Raw genomic sequence first — 26,979 nt, forward strand, 5'->3', positions numbered from 1 at the left:
AAAGCTGAGGAACGAGTACTGAAAAGGATCTCCCTCCTTTTGAGGAGGGTTTGTACCAATGGCATGATAGGAGTTGTGCCTCTGAATATCGCAATGAGCGTCCCGGAGTATAAACCGCCAGGCGTTATTTTATATAGACAGGGGCTAGGCCATATATAGCTTTATGAGCTATGCAGAGGCTCTTGAATTTCACTCTTTGTTTTATTGGGAGCCAGTGCAATTTGCGTAGCAGCGAGGTGGCATGTGCTTTTCCAGGCAATCTAAAGATTAATCTAGCTGCATCATTTAAAACTACTTGTAATCTATTAGCCAGATACTGGGGAAGACCTAGGTAAAGGGCATTACCGTAGTCTAGCCTCGAGATTATGATGGCTGAAACAATCGTATGAAGCGTGGAGGTGGAGAGAAGGGGAACCAGTTTAAGAAGTTGTCTTATTAGTCCTGTACAGGTGCCAACCACCGATGAAATTTGGTTGGCCATTGAAAGTTCATCATCAATTTTTATGCCAAGGCTTTTTACGGTTGAGCTAGGTCTAGGAGTAGGACCTAGGTCTTGGGGCCAGAACAGGTCACTCCAAGGTGATTCAGTTGTGGGGATGACCAAGACCTCTGTTTTGTCAGGATTAATTTTTAGTGAGTTAGCTGTCATCCAACTCATGGTGAAACTGAGGATATTTTGTGCTTGACTCTGGGCGGATAGGGTGTTGTCAATGCTGAACAGCAGCTGGGTATCGTCGGCATAATTAAAAATTTTACAGCCCATATTTGCTAAGGCTGTTACCAGTGGTTGTAGGTAGACATTAAAAAGGAGTGGGCACAGAGCTGAGCCCTGGGGGACTCCGCAGTCAAGTGACCCTAAATCAGATACTGCATCGCCCAATTGAATCCTTTGGGACCTACCCAACAGGAAGGATTCAAGCCATTGGTGAGCCTGGTCTTGAATACCTAGAGTGGCAAGTCTGTCCAGTAATAGGGTATGGCTGACAGTATCAAATGCCGCTGATAGATCTAATAGTATCAGGGCGCAGGGTCTTTTACTGTCAGCCATAGCTCTAAGCTCATCAAGCACTGAGAGCATAACCAACTCAGTGCTATGATGTGCTCGAAACCCAGCTTGGCGTCCTTGGAGGAGATGGTAATCTTCCAGGAAAGATGAGAGTGTTTTCAGAACGTGCTGTTCTGAGACGTTAGCCAAGAAGGGTAACTGGGAGATTGGCCTATAGTTTTTTAAGTTGGTTGCATCTGCCCCTAGTTTCTTTAATAGTGGTTTGACTCTCGCCTCTTTGAGGCTAGATGGTAAGTATCGGTCTCTAGGGAGTTGTTTAGTATGGAGATGATTTGTCCATCAAGACCTGGGAGCGTCATTCGAAAAATTCTAGGAGGGCATGGGTCTGATGGGGAACCTGTTTTTATCCGATTTTGATCTGATTGGCATGGTAGGCATTTCTTCCGTCTGTCAAGGAGAAGTTGGTGCAGGTGTTCAGACACAACACCACCGCCATGTGGTACTGCAACAAGCAGCGCGGAGTGGGGTTGTTGACTCTTTTTTTTTAAAGGCCCTGAATCTCTACACATGGCTGGAACAGGGCATAACCCTGGTAGTTCTCACCTGGCATGTTTTCTGAATGCCAGGGAGGACAAACTCAGCCATCGATGCCTAGAACATCATGAATGGCGCCTCCAGTCAGAGGTGGCGCAAGGTCTCTTTCGGCACTGGAAAGAAACTTGGTTAGATCTGCCCGCCTCCGAAGAGAGCGCACAGTGTCAGCATTATAGGGTGCTGGAGATTCTAAGGCAGCTATTGCTCGGCTACGCCTTTTGGCCTGAGTGGAGCTGTTACCACTGCCGCCCAGGGTTCTGAAGAAGATCAGGAATGACTGGGCCCAAATCATTCTTGTGGCTCCGGACCAGGCGAGGAGAGTCTGGTATCCAGAGCTTCTGAAAATAGATCCTCCAATCAGGCTGCCTCTTCAGGAGGTTCTTCTTTCGCATCAACAGGGTCTTCCACCCGAACCCCGAACCTGTGAACTTTGCGCCTCCATGTGTGGAGATTGAGCGGCAGCAGTTGATGGCTTTTGACCCCCCTCCTGAAGTATGCAATATTATTTTGGCAGCCAGGTGGCCCTCCACTAAGACGATATACGTCTCCTGTTGGCAGAAGTTTGTATTATACTGTACAGAAAGGTCTTTTGACCCTTTTCCTTCTTCTCTTTCCACTAATCTTCTATTCATTCTAACCCTTGCCCAGCAGGGCTCTGCTTTGGATATTCTCAAAGGTTATCTTTCTGCTCTATCCACTTTTTTGCGGCTGCCAGACCAACCCTCTCTCTTTAAGTCTCCGCCAATGCCCTTTGCTATGACTTACTTTGGCCCTTTGTTATGCCTTAATTTGGTCCTCACTTTTCTTATGTGTGTTCCCTTCGAGCCTTTATACAACTGTTCCTTTCAGCTACTTACCATCAAGACAGCCTTTTTAGTGGCGGAGTGTGAGTGAGTTGCAGGCGCTATCTTGAACGCCTCCCTACATGATGTCTTTCCCAGACAAAGTGGTGCTTTCCAGCCATTCTTCATTCTTGCCCAGGTGGTGACCAAACCAACTGGATCAGTCTATCACACTGCCCACCTTCTTTGCTCCCCCGTACCCCACTAAGGAAGAGGAGCGTCTCCACCATCTGGTCCCAAAAAGAGCGTTGCTTTTCTACCTTGAAGGCACAAAAGAGTTCCGGGTGGACAACCAACTCTTTGTTGGGTCTCAGTCCAGAAAAGGACTATTTCATACTGTGTCGTTCTCTGCATTAAGGTCTTCTATGCACTGGTTAAGAAGCAGCCCCCTGAGGGAATAAGGGTCCATTCCACTAGATAAAAGGCTGCGACTACGGCCTTGGCTCAGGGTGTCCCAGTCCTGGGCATCTGTCAGGCAGCAAGGTGGCCATCTTTGCACACATTTGCCAAGCACTACTGCCTGGACTGTCAGGTCCACAGGGATGGGCATTTTGCTTGCTCTGTCCTGCAGGACTTCCTAGTGTAAGGTATTGGTCCACAATCCACCGCCTGGATGGTATGGCTTGGGTATCTAATTCAAAGGTAAGACATCTGCAGCTAGAATCTCTTTCAGATGAACAGGTTAAGTACCTTCGGTAACGCATTATCTGGTAGAGACTTTATCTATCTGCAGATTCCTTACAGGCTCACCCATGCCTCCCTGCTTTGCCAACTGATTTTGTTAGGGCTAGAGTTACTCCCCTTTTCAGGGCCCTAGTTTTGCACACATTTACTTCAGTTATCTTGTGGCTCTATCCTTCTGGCATGGAAAAAAGTACTGACGTCCACATGCCTGGGTGGCACCTATATAAGTGACTGCGACGTCATAACTGCCACTAACAACGCCGGCGACGTCACGAGGAGCCGAAGAGAAGCACCTGACGGCGCGCCCAAGTGGTATTGCTTGAGCAAAAGTTTTCGGATCTAGCCTGACGTCTGGGAAATTCAAAGGTAAGGACTCTGAAGCTAGATAGAGTCTCTCCCAAATAATGCATTACTGAAGTTAAGTAACTTCTTCTTTATTAATCAAGAGATCTACCACTTATGCACCTAGTCAAAGAGATTTGTAATTCTGGCACTCGTTTATGTGTCCTATTAACAATTCATCCCATTGTATTGCATTTGGTGTTTTCCTCAGCAACCTCTTCTCCTCTCGCTGAAAAGCCAGGTTCTCTGCTTCAGCCCAGAGGGCCCGTGCTCTCTTCCATTTACTCAGTGGAGGGGGTTTAGATGTCTACCATATCATAGTGATCTTTCTCTTCACCAATAGCAGGGCAAAGTGTAGGAATCTAGTTACCACTCTACCTTTTTTCACATGTGAGAATGCAGCCCTAAAACAGCTAGCCAAACGGCAAGGATGTGGTTTCAGTTATATGTGGTAAATCTCTTCTTACTCCCTGCCAGAAGGCTACTACATCTGGACAATCCCACAACCATGTTCTTCAGGCCCATTACAGGGATTCAACAACGAGAGCATTCTGAGCTGCCCATTCTAATAACCTTATGGGTGTCAAAAAGCCTTTTGCAGGATATTAAATTGTGGGAGCTTAACTCGAGCATTGTGTGAGACATTATGGGGATAGCATAGTATTTTAAACCAATATGTATTATTAAACTCATAGGCTACGTCCTGTTCCCACTTCTTCTCACGGGGAGCAGTGACAGGCCAGTATGTGGTAATATTGACCTGTACAGCAAACTAACTAATTGCTTGCCCAGCCCCCGCTGCATGAAGAGTTTGCACAACAAAGTACATTGTGAGTTCATTGTGTGTAACATTCCAGCCCGTTGTAAAGGCTCTCTGTAGTCTCTCATGCAATAGGATTTCTCAAATGTAGAGGCCAGTATTTTCAAACTTGACAAGCGAATCCCATAGCCTCCCAGAATACGCCCCCCACTGTGGTGACTTGCACCTCTTCCAAATCTACCAGTTTAGCCGAACCTACACCTCCTGCCTATGTAGGTAGGTCTTTTATTGGAATCATTGGTGCATGCAGTCTCTCTGAACGAGTAAGATCACATTTCGCAAAGCAGCCAGCAGCAACTTGGACTAGTAGAGTGAGCCCCTTAGGTGTAGTGTTCCCAGGGAAGAGTACTGCCTCCATTGCCGCATCACTAAGCTGCATAAATGCGTATTCAGTTTCAGCGAGGTTGTGTCCTGCCAACCATTTAGAAGCCGATTGGAGGTGGTCTGCTATGTGATAACACCTTTCAGAATTTCGAGCCACCAGCCCCCTTCTTTTAGGGAGTAACTTGAGTTTTTTAAATGCTATTCTTCTCCCAGGATCCCATACAAGGTTGCCCAACAATCTGCCCAAATCACAAAATAAATATTTAGGGCTCATCACTGGGAGAGTGACAACCGTTGTGGCAGTACCTCCATTTCTGATATTGCGATCCAACCAAATACCTACAATGTCAAAGAGGACCAACATGTTCTCTGCATTCTCAAAAATCGTATATCCACCAGAATACCATCTATATTATCTGGATTATTGTGGTAAATGTATATGCCCAGAAAACAGAAGGTGTGCTGCTCCAAGGAGAACTGCCCACCTTCCAGCTCCACTGCCTTCTGTGAAAGAGTGGGACTGTATGGGAATATGCATGATTTACCCCAACTAACGCCGAAGCTTGAGATGCCCCGAAACACTAACAATAACCTAGGTATTGATGACAAGTCGCCATATATATTTATGTCTCTCACATATATGGGTTTGTCATCAACATTTAGGGTAATGTAACGCATAATTTCTCCCGAGTCTCCATTACTCCCCCAACTTACACATCATAACTACCATACCAGAGTCTTAGTGGCCAATGCCTTTCAGAAGCTCTCCCTGGTGAGGGGAACTGGGGCTGCGAGCTGCTGGAGACTTTTAAGAATTGCGATTTAAGGCAACTTGATCTTAGCATTACAAGCATTACATTTGGAGCGTTTTTTAACTGCTTTTAAAACCGCCGTATCTTTACCTCTGGGGGCTGTCAGCATAAGGAGAATTGAGCTTTAGGTACTCTGACACTCCTTCCACCTACTATTCCTCTCCTTTCAGCCCAGCCGTTTTCTGACAACATTCGGCGGCGGTGGGCGCCATCTTGAGCGAGGCAGGTGAGGTCAGCGCTCTAGTCGCGCCGTCCTCCCGCCCTCCTGGTGTATTTATGTGAGCCCTTCCCAGCGCTCTGTGCCTTTCAGAAGCTCTCCCTGGTGAGGGGAACTGGGGCTGCGAGCTGCTGGAGACTTTTAAGAATTGCGATTTAAGGCAACTTGATCTTAGCATTACAAGCATTACATTTGGAGCGTTTTTTAACTGCTTTTAAAACCGCCGTATCTTTACCTCTGGGGGCTGTCAGCATAAGGGGAATTGAGCTTTAGGTACTCTGACACTCCTTACACCTACTATTCCTCTCCTTTCAGCCCAGCCGTTTTCTGACAACATTCGGCGGCAGTGGGCGCCATCTTGAGCGAGGCAGGTGAGGTCAGCGCTCTAGTCGCGCCGTCCTCCCACCCTCCTTCCTTCCTATAAATGTGCAAGGCGGCCAGACGACGCAGCGGGCTGGCGCAGCGGGCGCGCCGGTCGTGCGCCGAAGCCGCGCCTAAGCCAAGCCCGTCTGCGCCCGTCCGCGCCAGGACTGCGCCGGGCGCGGGCCATGCCGCCCAAAACCATCCCGCCATAAGGTACAACTCTAACGAGCTTCTCTCAGTGCGCCAGACAACGGCCAGCCATAGCTGTAAGGGACACCCCCCTACTGATCGTCTCTGGGGCCCATTTTCATGCCGCCTTTGCAGATGGTCGTCCCTGGGACCCGCTTGCGTAATCTCCAACCCACTCCCCCCACCAATACACAAGCTTATCACCTTTAAAGGCGGACTCATCAATGCCAGGTCTTTAGCATGTCATGGACAAGATATTCATGACCTCATACTTTCTCACGACCTAGACGCCCTTTTCATTACCGAAACCTGGCTAAACGACGCGTCCAACCCTGACTTGGTAACCGCCCTCCCCCTCGACTTTACCATCCATAGGCGGGACAGACCCTGCGGCAGGGGAGGGGGGATAGCTATCATCACCAAGAAACCCTTTATGAGCCACACATTTGATCTGGCCCACCTCAAGGACTGTGAGGGCATAGGCTTTGTGATCCAAATCAACTTCTCCACCTCCTTTTCAGGAGGACTAGTCTATCGCCCCCCTGGAAACGCAACGCCATTCTTGGATTCTCTTGATGAGACTCTTGGGTCACTTATGTCCCATTATCCTACTTTCACCCTCCTTGGTGATTTTAACCTTCATTTGGAATCCTGCACTTCACACCCTCACACTTCAAGTTTCCAACAATCACTCGACATTTTTGGCCTCTCTCAACTGGTCACTCCCCCAACGCACCGGGCTGGCCACACGCTAGACGGCATCTGTACAAATTTAGTTACTCTAGCCATATCCCCCCCGATCCCACAAATATGGACCGATCACTGTTTTATCCCTTCCTCTATCAAGGCAAAACCCTTAGCGCAACTGAACACCAAGTGCTCCCCTACCCCCTTCTCGACCAACTGGAAGAAAGTGGCCGAGCGCATTAAGTTAAACCCCCAGCCCCCACCCCCCCCCTCCCACTATTGTTGGAGACGTATCGCAAGACTCCAACAACTTTCACACGTGGATCGATAAAGTGGTCTCGGTTAATTCCAACCCAAGTAATCAAAAATCAGTCTATCGCAAAAGAAAGCCCAATGCCCCCTGGTATACTCAGGCCCTCACCGAAAGTCACCTTATGTGCAGGGTCCTAGAAAGAGAGTGGAGGAAAACTTACGACCACACTTCCAGAACCCTATACATCCTGCAGAGGAAACAATACCTCTCTAACATAAAAAAAGCTAAAAAGGAGTTCTTTACTACAGCCATAGAGGAAGCTAAACAGAAACAGCAAACAATTTTTAATATAGTCTAGTCTTTCACCCACCCCAAAGCCCTCGCACTTGAAATTCCTCCATCCCAAATCCTTTGCGATCAAATAGCTGATTTTTTCATCGAGAAAATCAATAATATTCACAAGGACTTTCCCCCCCCTTAATCCCCATTCAAGAAGCTGTCACCAATTTACCCACCTTGGGTAACTTCTCAACAGTCTCCCTGTTGCAAACACAGAAGGCTATTATGACCTGTAGATCGGGACCCCCCACGGACTCTTGCCCCCCGATTATCCTCCATCATCTCATCGAGGCTGTCAACCCCACAATCAATGCCATTGTCAACGAATCCCTTAGCTCAGGCATCGTCCCCGTTGAATGGAAAAAGGCCATTGTTAAGCCCCTAATGAAAAAACAAAACAAATCCCCGACAGACCTATCCAATATGCGCCCAATTTCCTTACTTCCGGCACTAGGCAAAATTACAGAGCAGCTAGTACACGAGGAGTTAAAAGCCTTTGTGGAAAACAATCACATCCTGCACCCACAGCAATCAGGTTTTCGCCCTGGCCATTCCACTGAAACTGCATTGATCGAGCTATCGGACTCCATTAAGTTCCTGCAGGATGAGGGGAGACAAGCTGTACTCATCCTGCTCGACCTAACCGCAGCATTCGACACCATCTCCCATGCCATTCTCATTAATAGAATGCGCGAGATTGGTGTAACGGGTACAGCACTAACATGGATAACATCATTCCTATCCAACAGATCTCAGACAGTTTCATTAGGCCCCTTCCTCTCTGGCGAAAGACCCACCACATCAGGAGTGCCCCAGGGGTCCATACTCAGTCCACTCTTTTTTAATATCTACATGGCCCCCCTCCTTACAGTGATTGAATCCCACGGAATCCTCGTTACATCTTATGCTGACGACACTCAGCTCGTCGTCACTATAGATAAAAAATGCACTGATGCCGCCCCCAGATTTCAGAATTGCCTCTCCCAAGTCTTCTCTTGGCTCAACAATAATAATCTTAAGTGTAATAGTGCCAAAACGGAAATTATACCCTTAGGTAAAGACATCCTCTTCTCCCCAAAAGATTGGTGGCCTCAAAACTCTGAAGCCCCGCCGAGTGCGGTTTCTTCAGCCCGCAACCTGGGTGTCCAATTCGATTCGTCCCTCAGTTTTGACGATCATGTGCGCATCACTGCAGGGTGCTGTTTCAGTCTCATTAGACAGCTGAAGAAATTCTTCGACTTTCTTCCCATCTCAGCCAGGAAATCAGTCGCGGTGGCCCTAATCCTATCCCGGCTAGATTACTGTAATGGCCTTTTAGCAGGAATAAAGAAGTCTACCCTCAAGAAACTGCAAAGCGTTCAACACGCGGCGGCCAGGCTCGTTCTCAAACTTCCAAGAAGGTCCTCGGCCTCAGCAGCCCTTAACACTCTTCACTGGCTGCCCCTCCACAAAAGAATCCTCTTCAAACTCCTTGTCACGGTTTTTAAAGCCACCAGGAATACAGGCCCTTTTTACCTGTCTAAGCGCTTTTTGCACTACACTCCATCGCGTTACTTGAGGTCATCAGGAGCCAACCTGGTTACTGTTCCTAGAATCAAGTTAAAAACGAAAGGAGGAAAAACTTTTTCATTCCTGGCGGCTAAGGCATGGAACGGCCTCCCCTTCAACCTCAGGCACGCCCCCACAGAAAGCCTTTTCAGGAAACTCCTGAAGACCTGGATATTCCCACAGTCTGATTCATTGGTTCTCGCAGCCATCTGATCTATGCCTCACCGAGCTGGTTCTTCTGTAGGCTTAGCGCCAAGATGCTCTTTTCGGAGCGATAGTTGAGCTATACAAATCCCAATGAATATCAAATATCAAATATCAAATGCTAAAAGCAAGAGGGACAGGGGGCATCGCTGGCGTGTGGACAGAGGACACCCCTGGTGTGTGGCCCAATTAATTATGTACTTATTTGAAGCACTCACTTGCTACCTAATAAAGAGATAGCTTTCACATCAGTGTTGATCGGTAAGCCCCACAACTAGTTGTTACAAATACCTGTGGTCAAGCATCTTTATAGCTCTTTTATTAGTGGTTTTAGATGCATTATTGTAGTCCTTGTTTGAAAAGATGCTCTTTAGTCTGACTTCTTTCAACTTATATTGTAGCTTTTGTTCGATCGCTGGTTCACAGAATATTCTAAGCAAGATACTTACAGAGGACTTTGATAAGCCACCTTTCTGCCCTTGATTATTAGTGGAACGAAGTTGCTAAATAGAAATGTTCATGCACTTGTTTGACACTTTATTGTTCTGTGTATATCACTGACAGTCCAATATGTATGCTTGTTTATTAGAACATCCAATCAGTCCAGTCGTGGCTCACTGAAAGCAGCTCACCTGTGACTCTTGAAGCCACACTTTCCAGAGACGTTATGAACTGGGCCACTGAATTCCTTGAGCGCGCCATCGATACAAATTTCCAAGGACCGAAGAAACATTTTGAATCGTACGGTGAGAATCAAAAATATATTCAGTACTTGACTCCAGTTTTGAAAATGTAACTTCCTAATATTTCTCTGCTTTTCAATTGAATTTTCTCTTACAGTTGAAAGATTTAGTTGGTTGGTTGATGGCACAGCTGAAAAAAAGGTTCAGAGCTTTCTAGGAGAAGAACACACCTTCGACGAATGTACTGAAGTAAGTTGTAACACTGCTTTTGAATGTGTAAAATAATACATTTCTGCGGAATATTTAGAGTCATTTGTACTACAAAAAAGATGGTACCTTTGACTACCAAGACATTGAATTCGTGATTGTGACTCATAATTTCAGCAAACAAGAACAGAACAGGTTAGTTTGTTTTCTGCTCTAAAATCGTTTTCATCTTCTGAGGAGGAAAGTTTTACTGCCCCAGTGAAAATGAAAGCTGTGCAAAGTTCTTTATTAACAGCTTTGAGAAACATATGCTGTCTTAGCCACTGGGTGGCGAGTTGTTCAGACGTGCAGAATACAAAAGAACATATGGAGTAGGAGTAATTGAGTTACAGTCAAAATACTTTATCCTACTTGCTGAATCAGGTTCTCGTTTCGGATTTTGACCTGTAAAATGCTATGGGAAATTTAAATTCAGTTATACATCAGTGTCACAAAAGGCGTTTCTCGAGATTTTCACATTCCTTTGAGCTTGATCATTAAATGTATTTTAGTTAAGAATCATAATGCATAACTGTTTTCACAAACTTGCACAGATAGGGGCCTAATATGTCCTTGGTCGGAGTTGCCTCCGACCGACATCATCGTGGAATCGGGACTGACTGATCTCCGGTCGGCTGTCCCGACTGCAATAATTACGATGCGACCGCACAATATGGGAGATTCTGCTGGAGCCGTAAACCACCTGTAGCACAAGTTCCCATAGAGAAATTGGAGATTGTGTTCATCCCGGCACTGTGCGCAGGGATGAATGAGGGTAGCACCATAGTTACCCACTTTGGCCCCCAACTCGAAGCCACAAGGAGAGGGGGCCCTCTTAGGGGCCCCCAAACTCGCTTTCCGACAGGCTTTCCATGTCAGAAAGCGTGGCATGAAAAGCCTGTCGGAAACTGAGCATCGCAATGCCAACGGCAGGATCAGCGTCCATTGGGATTACGGACCGGTCTCCGGCAGGTTTAAATTCCAGGTTGTGATTAGGCTGTCAGAATTTATACCGTCGATCTTGGTTGGAAAGCCTCCGACCTGAGGTCAGAGGGTTTCCGACCGAGAACGAAATAGGTCCCTTAATTTTAAAATAGGGATGCAAATATATACAAAGAAAGTGCAGCCATCCACAAACACAAAAATGTAAAAAAGTGAATGCAGTCCATTCAATAACCGACTGGAGTTTAAATCACTAGGGGAAATTTATGTAAACTCATACACCAATTATGATATCTAGTTCACAACACCTTAAAAATACATTAAGAGAAAGGCTCCAATTTTTCTAATAATTGATCATTGCATAAAGTTAATAAACATTAACCTCACTCTTAAAGCATACTTCAAAAACTCTAATTTACACCAATCCATATATCAGCATTAGTTGATAGGAATCGAATCACCATTGCGCATTAGTTAATATAATTTTTCTTGAGCATGAGGGTAGGAAAATTCTTTTTATGTTCCTTTATCACACACAAAAGAAAAATATGTGGGCCATGTCCTCTTTCATCAGTACTGCAGAAGGCCAGATGAAAGATATGTTTTCTAAGTAGTGTGGCTCACTGGTTAGAGGCGGCAGACCCGAGAGCAGAGGACGGCCCGGGACCAGGGTTCGATTCCCGGCGCGGCAGGTTTCTGGACCAGGGTCAGCAAACTTGATAATTCTCTCGCCTCGGTGCCCACTCTGATCAGCGATCACACTCGGCAACTCTGGGCATTAGCTTGCCTCATCTTCACTAACGGCCCCACCAGACCGCCGGGGATGCCTGGTCTCACCCTGGAGATACCCATTAAGGGACCATCTCTCAGGGAAGCCAGGAAGGGTTTCGCAGCGGTCGAAGCGCCTTGGGACCCTACGGGTAAGTAGTGCGCTATATAAATGCCAATACATTTACATTTACATTTCCGTTTCCCTTCCCCCCTCTTTCTGCTTGTGTAATATTGGTAGTAAACCCAAAAGTTTGTGATCAGCATCCTACCTTATACAACATGAATAATAGTATAATTATTTCCCGATGACGATAGGTAGATGAAGATATTTCTTGATAGCCATTATCGTAATAGTTTCCTAATCTTTTCTCATAGATGTAGTTTGTATGTGAGTCTCCCAACGAGATCTTTGTGTCTTTGGAATTGTACAAGTGATTAGAGAACTAAATATCCATTTTGAGTATAAACAAGGATCCTTATACCCCAAATAAGGTTATCTTCAGCATTCTTGATGAATTTTGTTTCTCTCTACCATGAAAATGTAATTTGTTTTTATTCATTTTCAATCAATAACATAGTCGTTTTAGTTTAGTTTGATGACATCACTTAGATACTCCATACCCATTTCAGAGTGGGCATTAAAGTTACTAACTGTAGTACACCCAGGACTCTTTTAACAAATGTATTCACTGTGACTAATGTTTTTTTGATATTATATCACTAAACCCCTCCCCGTAGCGAGTTTTGGCTATATATTTAGCTCCATATTTGTTGAGCTGCTGTTTCTTGATTGTGAAACACGGATGTATGACGTTACAACGCATACTTTTACCACACATGCCTTTTCAACGCGGTTTTTACATCGCAAACCTTTACAACGCATAGCGCTTTGGGGTGCTGGATAGTGAAAAGTTTAATTTACTATTCCAACTCCAGTCCCCGTGGACACTAGGGAATAGTAAATTAAACTTATTCCCTATCCTAGAGTGCCCCCCAGCGCAATGCGTTGTAATGGTTTTCATTGTAAATACTGTGTTGTAATGGTAGTGCGTTGTAAAAGTTTCGTTGTAAAGGTTGTTCACCGTGAAACACTCTTTTCAGTGATAGCGATTTAATTATTGAGATCCTTTTGTGCCATTTTTTAGGTGAACATTTCCTGAGGTCTTTGATCTGAGGTTATTTTCAGATTTACAGGTGTTTCTCTTTATTAATGCCAACTTCTTTCTATTTTATAATTCATTTTATTGTATATTTATTCTTTTTGTGCTTAAGAAAAAATATGTGTACTAGAACATTTACTATTGGATGGAAACCTGCTACACTTTTTGGTCAATATGCAATGTAGTAAATATAATAAATACAATAAAAGAAGTAGAATAGGGAACGGGAACAAAAGCCCTTTTTTTTTTACTTATCCCACCCGTCAGAATAGAATATGTTTCAGCCCTCCCCATTATTATGGTATTATTTCCAGTTTGATTGTCATATCCATTTCTAACCATACTTGTGATCAGTGTCAACTTGTTCCTCCAGGATATTTTTGTTTGCACCCAAGGTGCACTCTGCTTAACATGGATCTTTTTAGATCTTTGCAGTGAACACTATACTTTTTGTTTTGATTCCCAGCCCCTCCAGTTCAATAGTTACTAGGTATATGAAGTACAGGCAATATGGTGAAGCTTAATTCCTCAGACTCTATGCCTATCTGGATCAGTGTGGCAAGGTGCTGCTTCTTCCTGATGAAGTTGAAGTTTTTTTATTATGTTATTTTAAAAAACAGCAACATAAAGAATTAGTCTGACCTTAACCACTACTAAGGAAATCAGAAAATCCTCTCTGTGCTTCTAATAGCAGAGTGACATAACATGGTAATTGCGTTAGGAAATTCTAGCGGGAGGTCATCTGCACTGTTCAACCAACTTGGTTTCCTTTCTGAAACAGGAGAGAAGCAGAACCCTCTTGATGAACATGTGAAGATACCAGAGAGAAAAAGCGAGTATAGAAAATCATAATAGTGGATAGCCAAGGGAGCTACAGCTCTCCTTTACTGTCCTCTGATGCACACATAACCAATACAGGGACCTAAGTGCAGATGAGATATACTCTTTCTTGACTTTCTGGGCAAAGAGACAAGCAGTGTTATTTTGAATGTATTTAGAATGAACTGCAATCTATTTATCATTGGATGGAAGGTCCAGATGAATACAATTTTTATTGACACAACATGACAAGGGCATACAAGTCAGCATTCCTGATATTACCTTAGGTGACTTTTTTAGGCCAAACCTGGTTTTACTTTAGCTTTCTTTCACTAAAACATTTCTCATATTCAATGTAAGATGAGGGAACAATTAAATTCCTCTATTTTTTTCTTTCTTTCTAACTCTCCGTTTTCAAATGTTAGCATGTATGCAAGGCAAATCATTGATTCTGTCTGCAAACCCAAAAATGTGGTTGAGAAAGAAAACCAGAATTGGACCTCTTTTTTTGAGACTGAGTTTCAAATTGTCTTTGTGGGTCCACCCATACATGGAGGTATCAAACTTTTACAACTGGTTCACTTGTTTCAGACCGTTATCTGTGTGTTTTGAGCATAAGCACAATACTAAAAAAAATATTAAAGGCTAGAATGCTGAGTTACAGATTGAAAGGAGAGAAGAAATAGAAAACCTGAATGAACAAAGAAGGTGAGAGAGAGGGTTTGGAGGAATTAGGAGGAAGAATGACTGAGGGCCACTGTTAGTGGGGATAGATGGCAACTTGCATGAAGCACTCCCTCTTATGCTTTTGGTGTAGTGTGGACATACACTATCATTACTATGTTGCATGTGAAAAAGGAGGGTCCCAGCCTTTCATCCATGTTCTTTTTCTGCTGGCCTATAATGTCTAGTTTATGCACAATACTGTCATACGGTTTATACTTTCTCAAGTAAAACTGTACGTTTATTGGCTTACATAAACTTTGGACTTGTGAGAGACAGATTCTAAGCACCCCTCAAGATATGTTGGCCTATAGTTCTGTTAGCTCACAGTGAACTGTTAGTACCCCAAACCATACAAGGTAACAAATGGATTGTGCAACCTTACACCATGACAACCCTGGCTCCCCAAGGAAATCATGGTAACAGATCTAGAACCCTTTCGCTCAGCCACTTATGAATACCCAAAGAGCTATACAAGAAATACACAGCAACAATTTTCAATATTAATTTAAGTAATGTGATTCTTGAGTAAAATACGTGTTACAATGATTAATAGAAGGAAACAGAATATTATGATTAATCTTACAAAAATGGTGACAAAGATGAACAATTCTACCAGTTTGCTGATTACGGAAAACAACATCCTTGCATACAAGTACTGTAATATAATGTACTCCTACCTAGCGCATTCCACTCTACGGCGAGTGGATCTGCCAAAATACCGATTGGGTGGTCTACCTCCCCATTACATATGGGTAAGTGTCAGAAAACTGCCTGTCTTGGTGTAGAGCTGGATAGCATCCCTCTCATGAGGTAACAGGAATCAGCCGAGTTGGAATTCCGGCATGGACTGACCTCTCAGTGCCAGCGAAATGCTCCTTTGAATAAACAAAGGCTTGATGTCATAAATGTGCAAAGACCTGAGGATGTAGCTCCTTAGAGAAGAAAGAAGCAGAGGCCTGGTCAGTATGTCAAGATAACCCAAGATTGGAGACGGGGTGTCTCCCACTTTGGGAATGAGGGCCCTCACACACCTGGCTAAGTGTCATGCTTCATCATAGGGCATGCACCTCGTTAGGCCGGCGCTGCAATGCCTGACGGGCACCCTATGAGGGGTACTTTGTCTGAGATATTTTATTCCCAAAGCTGTAAGGTGCAGTGTGAGTATGGGGCCTCGTGGTGTAGATGTGTGTAGAAGGTGTGAGGGAACTGTGAAGGGGATTCTAAAATGAAACGTAGTGGTACTCAATTAATTTTAATCAGTGAGCCCGCTGGTCCCAATTAAAAATGTAGGGTGGCTTACCACTGAGGTAGTATTCAGTAGTGGTTACAGCGTACAGGTCAACATGTTTCTTGCTTAGGATGTTAGAATGATCAAGTGGGAATTCTTCAGGACCAAAGGTTAGAAAATGACTATCTACACAGTGGTTGGTTTCCTTATTAGTATTCAATGTAAACCAAACACACAAGCAACCTAACATTGAGATACCTTGTAGTAAAACTGACCTAAAACAAACATATAATGGTATACATCATCAGAAACAGGCTCTGGAGAGACAGCATGCAATAACATTCTTAGCTGTTTATAAAAAGCAAATGTGATAGGTTCCGTGTAAAGGAAGAAATATGTGGCAGGCAGGTGGCACATCTAAGGACTAAATCAGGCTGGGTGGCTCATCAACCATCATGATATGTATAAAATTTACAAATCACCCATCTTGGGTGGTTCACCAGCTGCATTGAATCACTGGTGGAGGGTATGTTAAATTTTTAACGTCCTGATTTGACACAAAGTACAAAGAAAACATTTTAGAACGATTAAGAGCACAATCCAGGCAAGTTGCTAAGTGAAAACATGAGTGCAGGTGGCACCCGTTAAGGAGAATGAATTAGTCATTACTCATATAAAGAGAAGTGCGGATTGCCTCATGTATAGAGAGCTAAATGGCCAGTAAACGTATATGGGCGCCATGGATATCTGAAACGCAGGCACCATGTTGGAATAGTGCGCACTAAAGGGGGTATGAAAGCGCTAGTGCTAATGGCACCCGGTTGAATGGATGAAGTTGTCGTCACAATAATAAAGCAAGTTACGGGGTAAGTGTGTCCTATTCCTAGTAACCCTGTAAACATGTAAAAACCTCGAGTGATATGTCAAGGCCATGTACGATGCAATAGCACATGTGAATCACCACAGCAAAACTCCAAGTGGGCTTGGCAATTGCATAGAATTACTAGCCACAGTGGCACATATGTGGCACTGTGTGGCACTTTTGTGAAACAATGTACCCAAAGTTAAAGAGTCGCTGCCAGGGAAGCAAAAGAGTGACAGTATGTTGTATGGTGTAGCAATGCTTCGCTTTCTGGGGAACAAAGTGGCAGAGATGGTGGTTTTTGGATGTTGGGATCCAAGTGTGCAAATAAGGCAATCTCATTATGGTTGTCATCCCGAGGAGCATGGCACGCAGTATCGTAGGGAAAGGTCACCTGGTATGCTGGAGTGTGTCCTTCTATATACCTAGCCCTTGGTAGTTGTCGCGGTTAGCAGGTACTGAATATGCCATTCCTTAAGGGAGCATGCTATCTATTCCATACGCTCCAGGTGATATCCTCATTCTGACCCTGTTTATCAGCGGAGTGGTGTAAAATACAATTTTGCTCTCTCCTGAAGAGGACTTGTTTGATCATCGGGGGATGTGTCTCAATTATTGTCCATCTTAGACTGTCTGGTGTACGTTTCTTCCGTTCAAACTGTGTACGCATCTTGGTGTTAAGTTTGTGGCAGCGGATGTTACTGCGGTGCTCCATGATGCGTATTTTAACCATCCTGGTGGACATACCTATGTATTGTAGGTTACATGGGCTTGTAAGGGTGTATATACAATTGCTTGTGTTGCAGTTGGTATGTTTTTTCTGCACCCATTTGAACGAGCTAGAAAATTCAATCTCTTTGGTAGTCTCAGTGAGAGCACATACGGTGCAGGACGCACATGCATAGTGTCTCTTCACTGAGGATAGACCCCATCGGGATCTTTGGTCACAGTGGGTAGTAGGTGGTAGTCTGGTGTGTACAAGTATGTCCTTCAGGTTCCTAGTACATTTAAATGCAAACCGCGGTGAGGATAGTGCCAGAATACTGGTTTGTAGGATGCCCCAGTGCTTTTTGATGATCTTGCGGATACGGTTAGAGTTGGGTGTGTATGTAGCGACACATGTCAGTGTGTCAGTTATTTGTCTCTTATTCTGTTCCAACATTGCCTCTTTATTATTATTTCTGGCCCGTTGTTTTGCCAGTTTGATGCTGTGTGGGGGTAGTCCCGGGAGGCCAGGCTGTGTGCCAGTTGGTCAGTCTTAACATTGTAGTCCAGTACAGTACTGAAGTTATGGTGTAGCCGAAAAATTGTCCAAATGAAAGCTTATCTCTTAGCGCTTTAGGATGGTGGCTGCTGTATAAAAGTAGGGTATTGCAGTCCATAGTTTTTTGGTGGTCTGTAGTGCTCAATTATCCTTCTGTCAACGTGATCATGAGGTCTATGAATGGAATACTTCAGTAGAACCATGGTGTTGGTGAAGCTGATTTAGGGATTGAGAGTGTTAATTCACCTACAGAAATCCTCGCATCATGTCATATCACCCTTCTAGAATATCAAGATATCATCCATATATCTATACCACAGCAGTATATTGTTGGTGTGGGGGTTAGAGCCATCAACAATCATCCTTTTCTCAAAGGCAGCCACGTAGAGGCATGCCAAGCTCGGGCCAATTGTACTCCCCATTAAAGTTCCTGGGGTTTGAAGGTACAGCTGTTTTCTGAATTGAAAAAAGTTTTGAGTTAAGGCTAGTGTGGCACGCTCCATTATGAAATTTAACTGGGGTGGGGGAATCACAGTCCTCAGCCAAAAGCACACCTCTACTACCTTGAGTGTGGCTGTTTGCGGGATGTTCGTGTAGAGGGCCTCCACATTTAGCGTGACAAGTAAATCGATCTCATGGGTCATGGGGATGTTTTCAATGAGGCGTAGTACATCCCCAGTGTCCTGTAAGAATTATGGTGCTTTCTATAGGTTGTAGAAAGTGGTCACAGAAGCATGACAGAGGTTCAAGGAGGCAGGGCCGGACTGGGAACCAGAACCGGCCCTGGCAAAGTGCTCGGCCGGCCCCCCTACTCCCCCCAAACACCCCGCCCCTCCCCCCCCCCCCCATGGAGGGAGGGGGGGCGCAACCGCGCTCTGTGCAAGGGCCGGTTTTTGGCCGTTTTTGTTACAGGGCCGTTTTTGCTGCAAAAACGGCCCTGTAACAAAAACGGCCCCAGGGGCCCAAAACCGGCCCCCAACCATGCAGCCCACCGGGGGATTGCCCGGTGCCCACAAAGGCCAGTCCGGGCCTGGATCGATACCTGAGACTATGGGTCGTTAGGGTGGAGGGTTCTGTCCCTTGTGGATTTTAGGGAGGACATAAAAATAGGGCGTCCTGGGTTCCCTTTTCATGAAACAATAACCCTCATTATGACTAATCCAAACCTGTGTTATAGCAGTTGAGACAATGGCTGTAATTCGAGTTGTTAGACGACCAGTAGGGTCACTGGCAATCAGGGTGTAGTAGTAGCGGTTTGCCAGTTGGCAATTGTATTCATTATCTTAGTCCACAGTCAACATGATCCCGGTAGCCCCACCTTTGTCTGCTGGCTTTATGGTGATCGTGTGATCATTATACAAAGCGTTTACAGCTGCAAGTTCTGTGACCGAGAGATTGTGCAAGGCAGTAGTTGTTGTACCTCTAGAAACCTCTCTTAAGAATGCTTGTTCGATCGGGACCAGACTGGCATTCAGAGTAAACTTAGATGGATTTCGTAGTCCGGTCTTGTTGTATTTGGTCGGATCTATCCTGGAAGAATGCTTTAAGGTGTATCGTACGGTAGAATTTGTGCAGTTCACAATTGTTGCAAAATATTTTTCTTCCTAGGGGTGGGAACAAATCCCAGGCCTTTCTAGAGGACATGGGTTTCAGTTTCAGTAAGGACCCTGGTCGACACATTTACAATCAATTTTTTTCACCTGACTGGCTCCGTGTTTGCATCGTTTGTTGCTGCGGTTCTTGCCACTGTTCTTCGTTTGTATCAGTCCGCCATTGTTCATTCTTTTATGATAGCTCTGTCGCTGAGTGGCCAAAAACAAATAACATCTTGCGTGCTGAACTTAGCCCTTGTACAGAATGTTCAAGGTGTTCTGATAGGGTGCCTACCAAGTGGTATTGTAAGCAACCTGTGTTTGAGGAATGTTATCCTATGTGTGGTGTGCACACAAATTAATGTATGCCAAATGTCAGTTTTTTGGGAGAGAATGTAACTTAAGAACGTGAGCATATGAAGGCGGTGTTTCTTAACCGGGCGTGATACCTCCATGTGACAATACATCTTAAGGAAATTACCAATATGAGGAAGGATAAATTGTGCAAACATTCTCCACAAATAAGTCATTTAGAGTCTCTTCCTCAACAGCTCTTACTCCTAGATCAAGCTACCTGTGTTCTTTCAAAATATTTGTAGGCTGGATTACTTTATGTTCAGAGGTTAAGTGCATAGGTCTCCTAGTACCACCATGTGTTTATGGCTGGTAATACCAGATCATTACAAATGTCCTGGTGACACATTATTAATTGATTAAGACTCATGAAACTGAGGAAGACAGGTATAATTCTTTATCACTGCCTGAGTATTCTTATCACAATTCAAGGTCATTATTCTTGGCTGCTTGGATTCTCAGGTCTGTAAATATGGTCATGTAAATTTAACCCAAGAACGCACGGGCACGTATGGAGCTGTAGCAGGAACTGAGAAGGCTTTCTGCAAAGTTTTTCCACACATTAAAATGGAAACCATTTATATTTTGTAACTTCGCTCTTAGTTTTGTCAGACGGAAGAAGTTGTTCCATTACTTTTGAGTATGGTAAATGCAGATGGTGCAGTCTACTTCTAGAAAAGACTCTTATAAAATGTATATTTTTATATTTCTCTTGATCACACATTTTTTTGTACCATCATCAAAGGCGCGAACTACCAAATGAACATTTTAAGGAAATTAAATACCTCCTTCCCTATGATGACTTCATATCAGACGTCCATGGCCTAGTTATTCCCAGGTTGAACTATGGAAGTGCAAACCTTTGTGGCCTTCCTAGATCCAAATTGGTGCCTCTAAGGGCCTCTCTTAATGCTGCTGCTAGGCTCATGGTGGTCTGAAAGTTGTGGATAGAAGCAGGGAGAGGAGAAAGGTTAAAGATCAGCTGTAGGTCGTCGGCATAGTTGAATACCGTGACATCCATCTGTTGCAGGGCAGAAATAAGAGGGAGAATGTAAAGATTAAAGAGGAGGGGGGAAAGAGAAGAGCCCTGTGGTACCCCACAGTGAACGGCACGTGTAGGAGCAGAAAATTCTGCTAGCTGGACAGCCTGAGTACGGTTCCCTAGAAAGAAGGTAAGCCAGGCCAAGGCGGGTCCCCGGATGCCGGCACCTCCGACACGGTCGAGAAGGATGGAATGGTTGACCGTGTCAAAGGCGGCGGACAAATCAAGAAGAACCAACGCCTGGGGCGAGTTGGTATCTGCGCCCCCTCTAAGCTCGTCCAGGACGGAAAGACCAACAGATTCGGTGGAGTGTGACGGACAAAAGCGAGCCTGATGGGAAGCTAGAAAGCGGCTTTCCTCGATAAAGGTGCTGAGAGCTTTAGTGACATGGCATTGTAGAATTTTTCCCAAGAAAGGTAGAAGGGAGATAGGGCGATAGTTAGAGAGAGAAGTGGGATCAGCACCTGGTTTCTTTAGGATAGGGATTATTTTAGCTGATTTGTGCAAGTCAGGGACAATTCCCTGCATGAGGGAGTTGTTAAGAAAAGTTAGTGGGGGCTGGGGACAGGCAGAAAAGATCTCTCTCAGTATGTGGGCAGGGCAGCAGTCAGAAGGGGATCCTAATTTGACCTTCGTTAACAGAGTGAGGAAGGCTTCTTTAGAAATCGGGGGAAATTGATCTAAAAAGAAAAGATTGAGCGGAGGTTGGGGGCATTGAAAGGAGAGGGAAGGGGGAGGAATATTAGACTTGATGATTGCAATTTTCTCAATGAAGTTATCATTAAGAGAATCGCAGAGGGATTGTGAAGGAACCGGTTTGAGAGTGACTCTATCAGAGGAGGCTAGTTCATGAACAATAGTAAATATTTCCTTGGGTTTGTTTTCGGCGAGGAGGATCTTGGAGGAGAAGTGTTCAGTTTTTGCATGAAGGATGGCTCTTTTATATTCCTGAAGTAGGGTAACGTACTGTAGTTTTAGTTTGGGACGGTATCCCCGCCTCCAAAGACGCTCCGCCTGCCTTAATGCAAGTTTTTTGTTTTTAAGCTGGATGGTGAACCATCTGTTGTCCTTGTGTGCGCGTCGGGTTCTGACGCATTTGAGAGGGGCAACTTGGTCACATGCCAGAGCCAGCTGTTGATGGTGGCGGCCTGGAAGTGAGGGAGAGGCCGGCAAGATTGGGAGGTGAGGCTGAGAGGGAAGAGCAAAGTGTGGCTAAGTCCACATGGTTCCAGTTGCGTGCCCAGACGTTACTGGGGAGAGGGGGTTTCGTGGTGAGTCCTCGGTCAAGGGTGAAGGAAATATAGGAGTGACTTCAGCAGGTCCTAGGTACCCCATTGGCTGATGGGGCACTGACCAAGGGTAAGGATAGAATAGCAATTCTCACTTCATCCCCATGTATTATCTACCTATCAACCTCTTGAGTAATCACACTTAATGGCTCAGTACACTCAAAATAATATACGGCTGAGACATGATTCAACCGAACCTAGGCTAGCAGTATTGCTGCCAGATCTGGTAGCTATTCTGTATTAAAAAAGGATGATTTGCAGCCCTCCAAATCATAGTGCTGTCCCCCAGGTCAGTAGCTTTCCACAGGTTCTCCCACAGTTCGTTCTTTAGAAGGCACTATTCCTAAGTGCTGCTCTGTAGAAAGCCCTGTGCCTTTTTACCTCTATTCTGTCTTGGGATGTTTTTTTAGTGCTGCTAGAAGCTTCTTCCAGGCACTTATACAGTTTTAACCAAACCATCTGCAAGGCGGAGATGGGCGCATCATCCCCGGTTTAGTAAAGGCTAATTTGATATATCCTCATATCAAGTCAAACACCTTTAGAATTCTGTCCTCCGAGACTACTTCAGACAGATATGAAAATCAGAACGACAAGCAGATACCATCTCCGCATTAAAGGCCGCCAGATTGACCTTATTTCATTTTAATCTAGGACCCAGATATTTAGTGATAGCTGAGGTTTTAAAGAAGAGGCGTACATGTGATGGCTTTTTTTGCCATCGAAAGATGGTGAAGAGAGGATTATGATTGCTATGGATATTCAATTTCACGGCGATCAAGTTCGCCCTATATAAAACTTTATAAATAAAATAAAATAAATAAATAAATAAAACTACTCAAGGAAAAGAATAAACTGTCAGAAAAGAGGATATAATCAGTGGTTGTCCCTACCCCAGCACCTTTAAAAGTTGGTATGCCATCTCCTCGATCTAATGTACTTTTGCTAAGCAGGTTGACCTGGTTATGGTCTAAAACCAAGTTGTTCATCAAGTCTCCCTGCACAGTGTGTTTCATACGGACTTGATTGTATTCAGGCCTGGACTGGCTATAGCGGGCACCGCGCAATCCCCCGGTGCCGTTTTTGTTACAGGGCTGTTTTTGCAGAACAGCTACAAAATAGGCCCTGTACCAAAATCGGCCGAAACCGGCCCCTGCAAAGAGCTCGGCGGCAACCCCAACCCCCCGAGTGGGGAGGGGGGGCCGGCCTAGCACTTTGCCAGGGCCGGTTGTTGTTCCCAGTCCAGCCCTGATTGTATTTGAACCCCTCATGTTCCAGAGAATCATACAAATATCAGTCCCTGCAGGGATGAAGATTATAGTCCCCAATTAAAATTAATGTGACGGGTGGGAGATAAAAAAAAGCCTTACAAATCTTGCTAAGGTCCACTACAATGCCATTAGTATCTCTCCCATGAATAGCATTGTCAACATTAATACATAGGAAGCTAAAGTTATTTTCAAAAGACAAAAGGACACAGAGGAAAAAGAGAGAGTGTTGGACCTGGGGTTACCAGTCCACATAGGGTAGCCTGGCACAGAGCTGGAACAGCTAAACTCCAAAGGCAATTGTGTTGTGCTTACATCACTCACTCACAGTAACTCAGCGCTCCACCACCCAAAAATAAAGGACACTACACCGTTTTTGAAAAATACGGGCTGTTTTATAAAATTCTCTTGAAGTTACTCTTCGTCACTTAGCAGTGTTTACATTCAGCAAATTGAATAACTCCACATCTGATTATTTATAACAGCACAATTTCATCTATCATTAACGACACTTCTCACCCCTCCCTGAAAGGAGCTCTGTAATCACTCCTGCGCCCTATGCGCACAGTATTTATTCCATAGCTTTAGTTAGGACACTCAGCAGGTTTGCAACTTCTGTACATTAGGCTAGATGGTACATTAACTCTGTGGTTCAATACATTATAATCTGGAGTATACAGGCATTCAGCAATGGTTTTCCCAATAGCACAATAATATCGAGGTACATGCGGTTGGAGCTGCGAATGAAATTAGGCAGGATATCTAAAGGTTTATATGCAGCCCTGTAACCCGCTCTAACCACAACGTAATAGCAGGACTGATCTTTGCCACTGGATGATTGGCGTAATTGAGGTAATTCCCCAAGTGATACCTTCTCTTTACCCCCGGGGCAGTTCTGATACTCCGGCTTCTTTTAACAGTAATCTACCCCTCGGTCAAGAGATTGTTTATCCGCAGGATCTTATTATGCAGGAAAAGGAATTCAGTTAATGAGTCACGCACTTTTGGGTACGGTAACAATTAGCCGTTTAGCAGCTGAAGGGAATTCCACCAACCCGTTAGATGTTTGTAGGCCCTCTTTCCCCCCTCCGCAGATGGACAGAAAATATTTGGCCTGTTAACCGGGGCTTGGCAGACTCTTCCGCCCACCACAACTTCTCAGTCAGCTGCAAGGCCCTCTCAGACGCGGGGGCCCGCACTTCCTCTCTCGATCTTACCGCTTTGTAGGGAGGATTGATCCCAGTCTCACATTCGTCCCCGCTAACACCTTTGTAATCAGTTACCATGCTCTGTGGTGATTCCGGCCCCCGCGCTGCAGGTTCCAAGCAGCTGACGGGGCCGAAGCTCTTCCACGACTCCCTCGGCGCTTCTCACCGCTCTGCGTCCTTCCCACGCTTCCTTCGTCAGAGGGGGCGGGAACTGCGCAGTCCGGCCTTCCTCCGGCTCTCTCCTTCGCACAGCTGGTTTCCCAGCACACTGCCCTGCTGACCTCAGACAGACCCTCCCCGCTGGATCTTCACCAACAGGGGGCTGTGGATCAGCGACAGTAGTCTGGTAACGGGGATGTCACTCACCAATCACTTTCAAGTAGGAATGCTTCCCTCTTCACTTTCATAAGGCAGAGGATTCTTTTTGAAAATAGCATGAGTGTATTTACCTCCACGCTTCCTGAGGGGACAGTTCAGGCTGGGTTACCCCAAAAGGGAAATTCGACAACTGGACAACCTCCTTCTTAGTCAGGCCTTTCTTCCGGTGACTTCCCAAGCCGGTTACCTATGTCTCCTCACAGGATGTCTCACAGAATCAAAGGCAAAACTTAGCTAAATGATGACAGGGCTCAGTCAATAGGTAGGGGGCCACGTCAGCAGGGTGGAACAGCCGACCCAAGGGTCAGTCTTACTCCTAACAGCGCGCCCGTCTCCCCACACTATCTCTTCACTACTCAACCAACTTCACCTAAGCTCTCCCTGGTCACTCTTAAAATGGCCGCCCTGGTTTTGACCCTTATATAGACTGGCCCTGGCTACTGGAACCAGCTGGAAGTTCTCGAACCATCCCAGTGTAATCCTATGGCTCAGGTCTCTGAGGTAAAAATGTGGCAGTTATAAGCCACCATTTTGTGTCTCTACATTCACCACCTCTACAAAGAGTGTCAAGGCCTCAAACAGTCATAGGGACCAGGAGCACCTGGCCCCCTGGACAACATCCAAAATCCCAGTGGACATAAAAATGAAAAGTGTTAGGAGGCAAAAAGGTGACAAAAATTAAATAAATAATAGGAGGGACCACCCAAAGGGCCGACAGGTCTAACAGAGAGTTAGTGGGAACACAGAGGAAAAAGAGAGAGTTAGTGGGAACCACTTCATATTTACATTCCAAACCTAGTTTGATAAAAGTACCTAGACCCCCTCTAACTCTTCCACTCAAAGATGGGCTGCCCTTAATAGGAGGTATAACCGTCTAAATATAGGTTCCCTTCCTTGTCCCACATCACCTGGAGACAAATGATGTCTTGTGAATTAAGCATCTTAATTCATTCTGCATCTCCAAATGTCCCTTGAACGCCTTCAATATTTGAATTTAGTACTTTCAGCTCCCTAGATGGGGGGTTAACTCTAGCGGGAGCAATATAGCCGCCCACTTTACCACCCAGTCAATCTTGATTTTTAAGCCCATTTAATAGTTTGTACAGATTACTTATGGCTATGACAGGCCTCTGTATTTAATCGGTGTTACTTGGTCCTGTTTATGATCTATAGGGGTGTCCCCCCCCCACCTTCCCCTGCAAGGCCTTGTAAAAGAAACCCAGTTGGATTGCTATGATGCTGCTGGGGGTGACTGGGTTGGTCATAAGATTGTTGAAAATGCCTCCCACCCTGTAGCTATTGCAGACATTAACCACAATGCAGTCCCCTTCACAAGTTTTTGGAGCATTCCCAATCCATCCCACTTTTCTCACCATTATGATCTCAAATATTGACGGAATAAAAATATTTGGTAACCTACCGCCAACCAGTAAACCACCTTCAGCCTGATTCATCAAGCTGAATTGCGCTCGCAAAGGGCCAGATTCTGAGAATCTGGCCCTTTGCGAGTGCGATTTTTGCATTTGGGATTCATCATCCCAAATGCAAAAATCGGTAATAGCGATTTCGCTATTTTGCGAGGAATTACATTTAAGGAATCTCTATTTGAGATTCCTTAAATGCAATTCATCATCCATTTTTAAATAGCGAATTCGCAATTTCGGCCTGCTATTTTTCGCGAGGTCAAACCTCGTGGTAAATAGCAAAAACTTTCTCTAAGTTGCATGTTGCACACACACATGTCCTTTGGACATGTGTGTGCGCAACACCTGTTTAAATTTGCATTTAAGAGGTGCTACAGGGTGTCTTTTGGACACCCCTGGCACCCTTTAAATCGCTATCTTATTTGCGATTAGCAAATTGCTAATCGCAAATAAGGAATACTCCCCATTCATACCTATGGGCCTTTTGGCCCATAGGAATGAA

At 45.0% G+C, this 26,979-nt stretch overlaps 1 protein-coding gene across 1 annotated transcript in view; it reads left to right on the top strand.

Annotated features, from left to right (window-relative positions):
* DNAH12 (dynein axonemal heavy chain 12) overlaps positions 1–26,979 on the top strand; it is a 1,291,066-nt gene that overhangs the window by 145,914 nt on the left and 1,118,173 nt on the right. The window contains exons 10-11 of the mRNA XM_086939114.1: positions 9,814–9,970; positions 10,065–10,156. Coding sequence (XP_086795240.1) covers positions 9,814–9,970; positions 10,065–10,156 — 249 coding nt within the window. The remainder of the gene's footprint in view (positions 1–9,813; positions 9,971–10,064; positions 10,157–26,979) is intronic.

This window comes from Lissotriton vulgaris, chromosome 9, assembly GCF_964263255.1.
Source record: "Lissotriton vulgaris chromosome 9, aLisVul1.2, whole genome shotgun sequence".
NCBI classification, from domain to species: Eukaryota; Metazoa; Chordata; class Amphibia; order Caudata; family Salamandridae; genus Lissotriton; species Lissotriton vulgaris.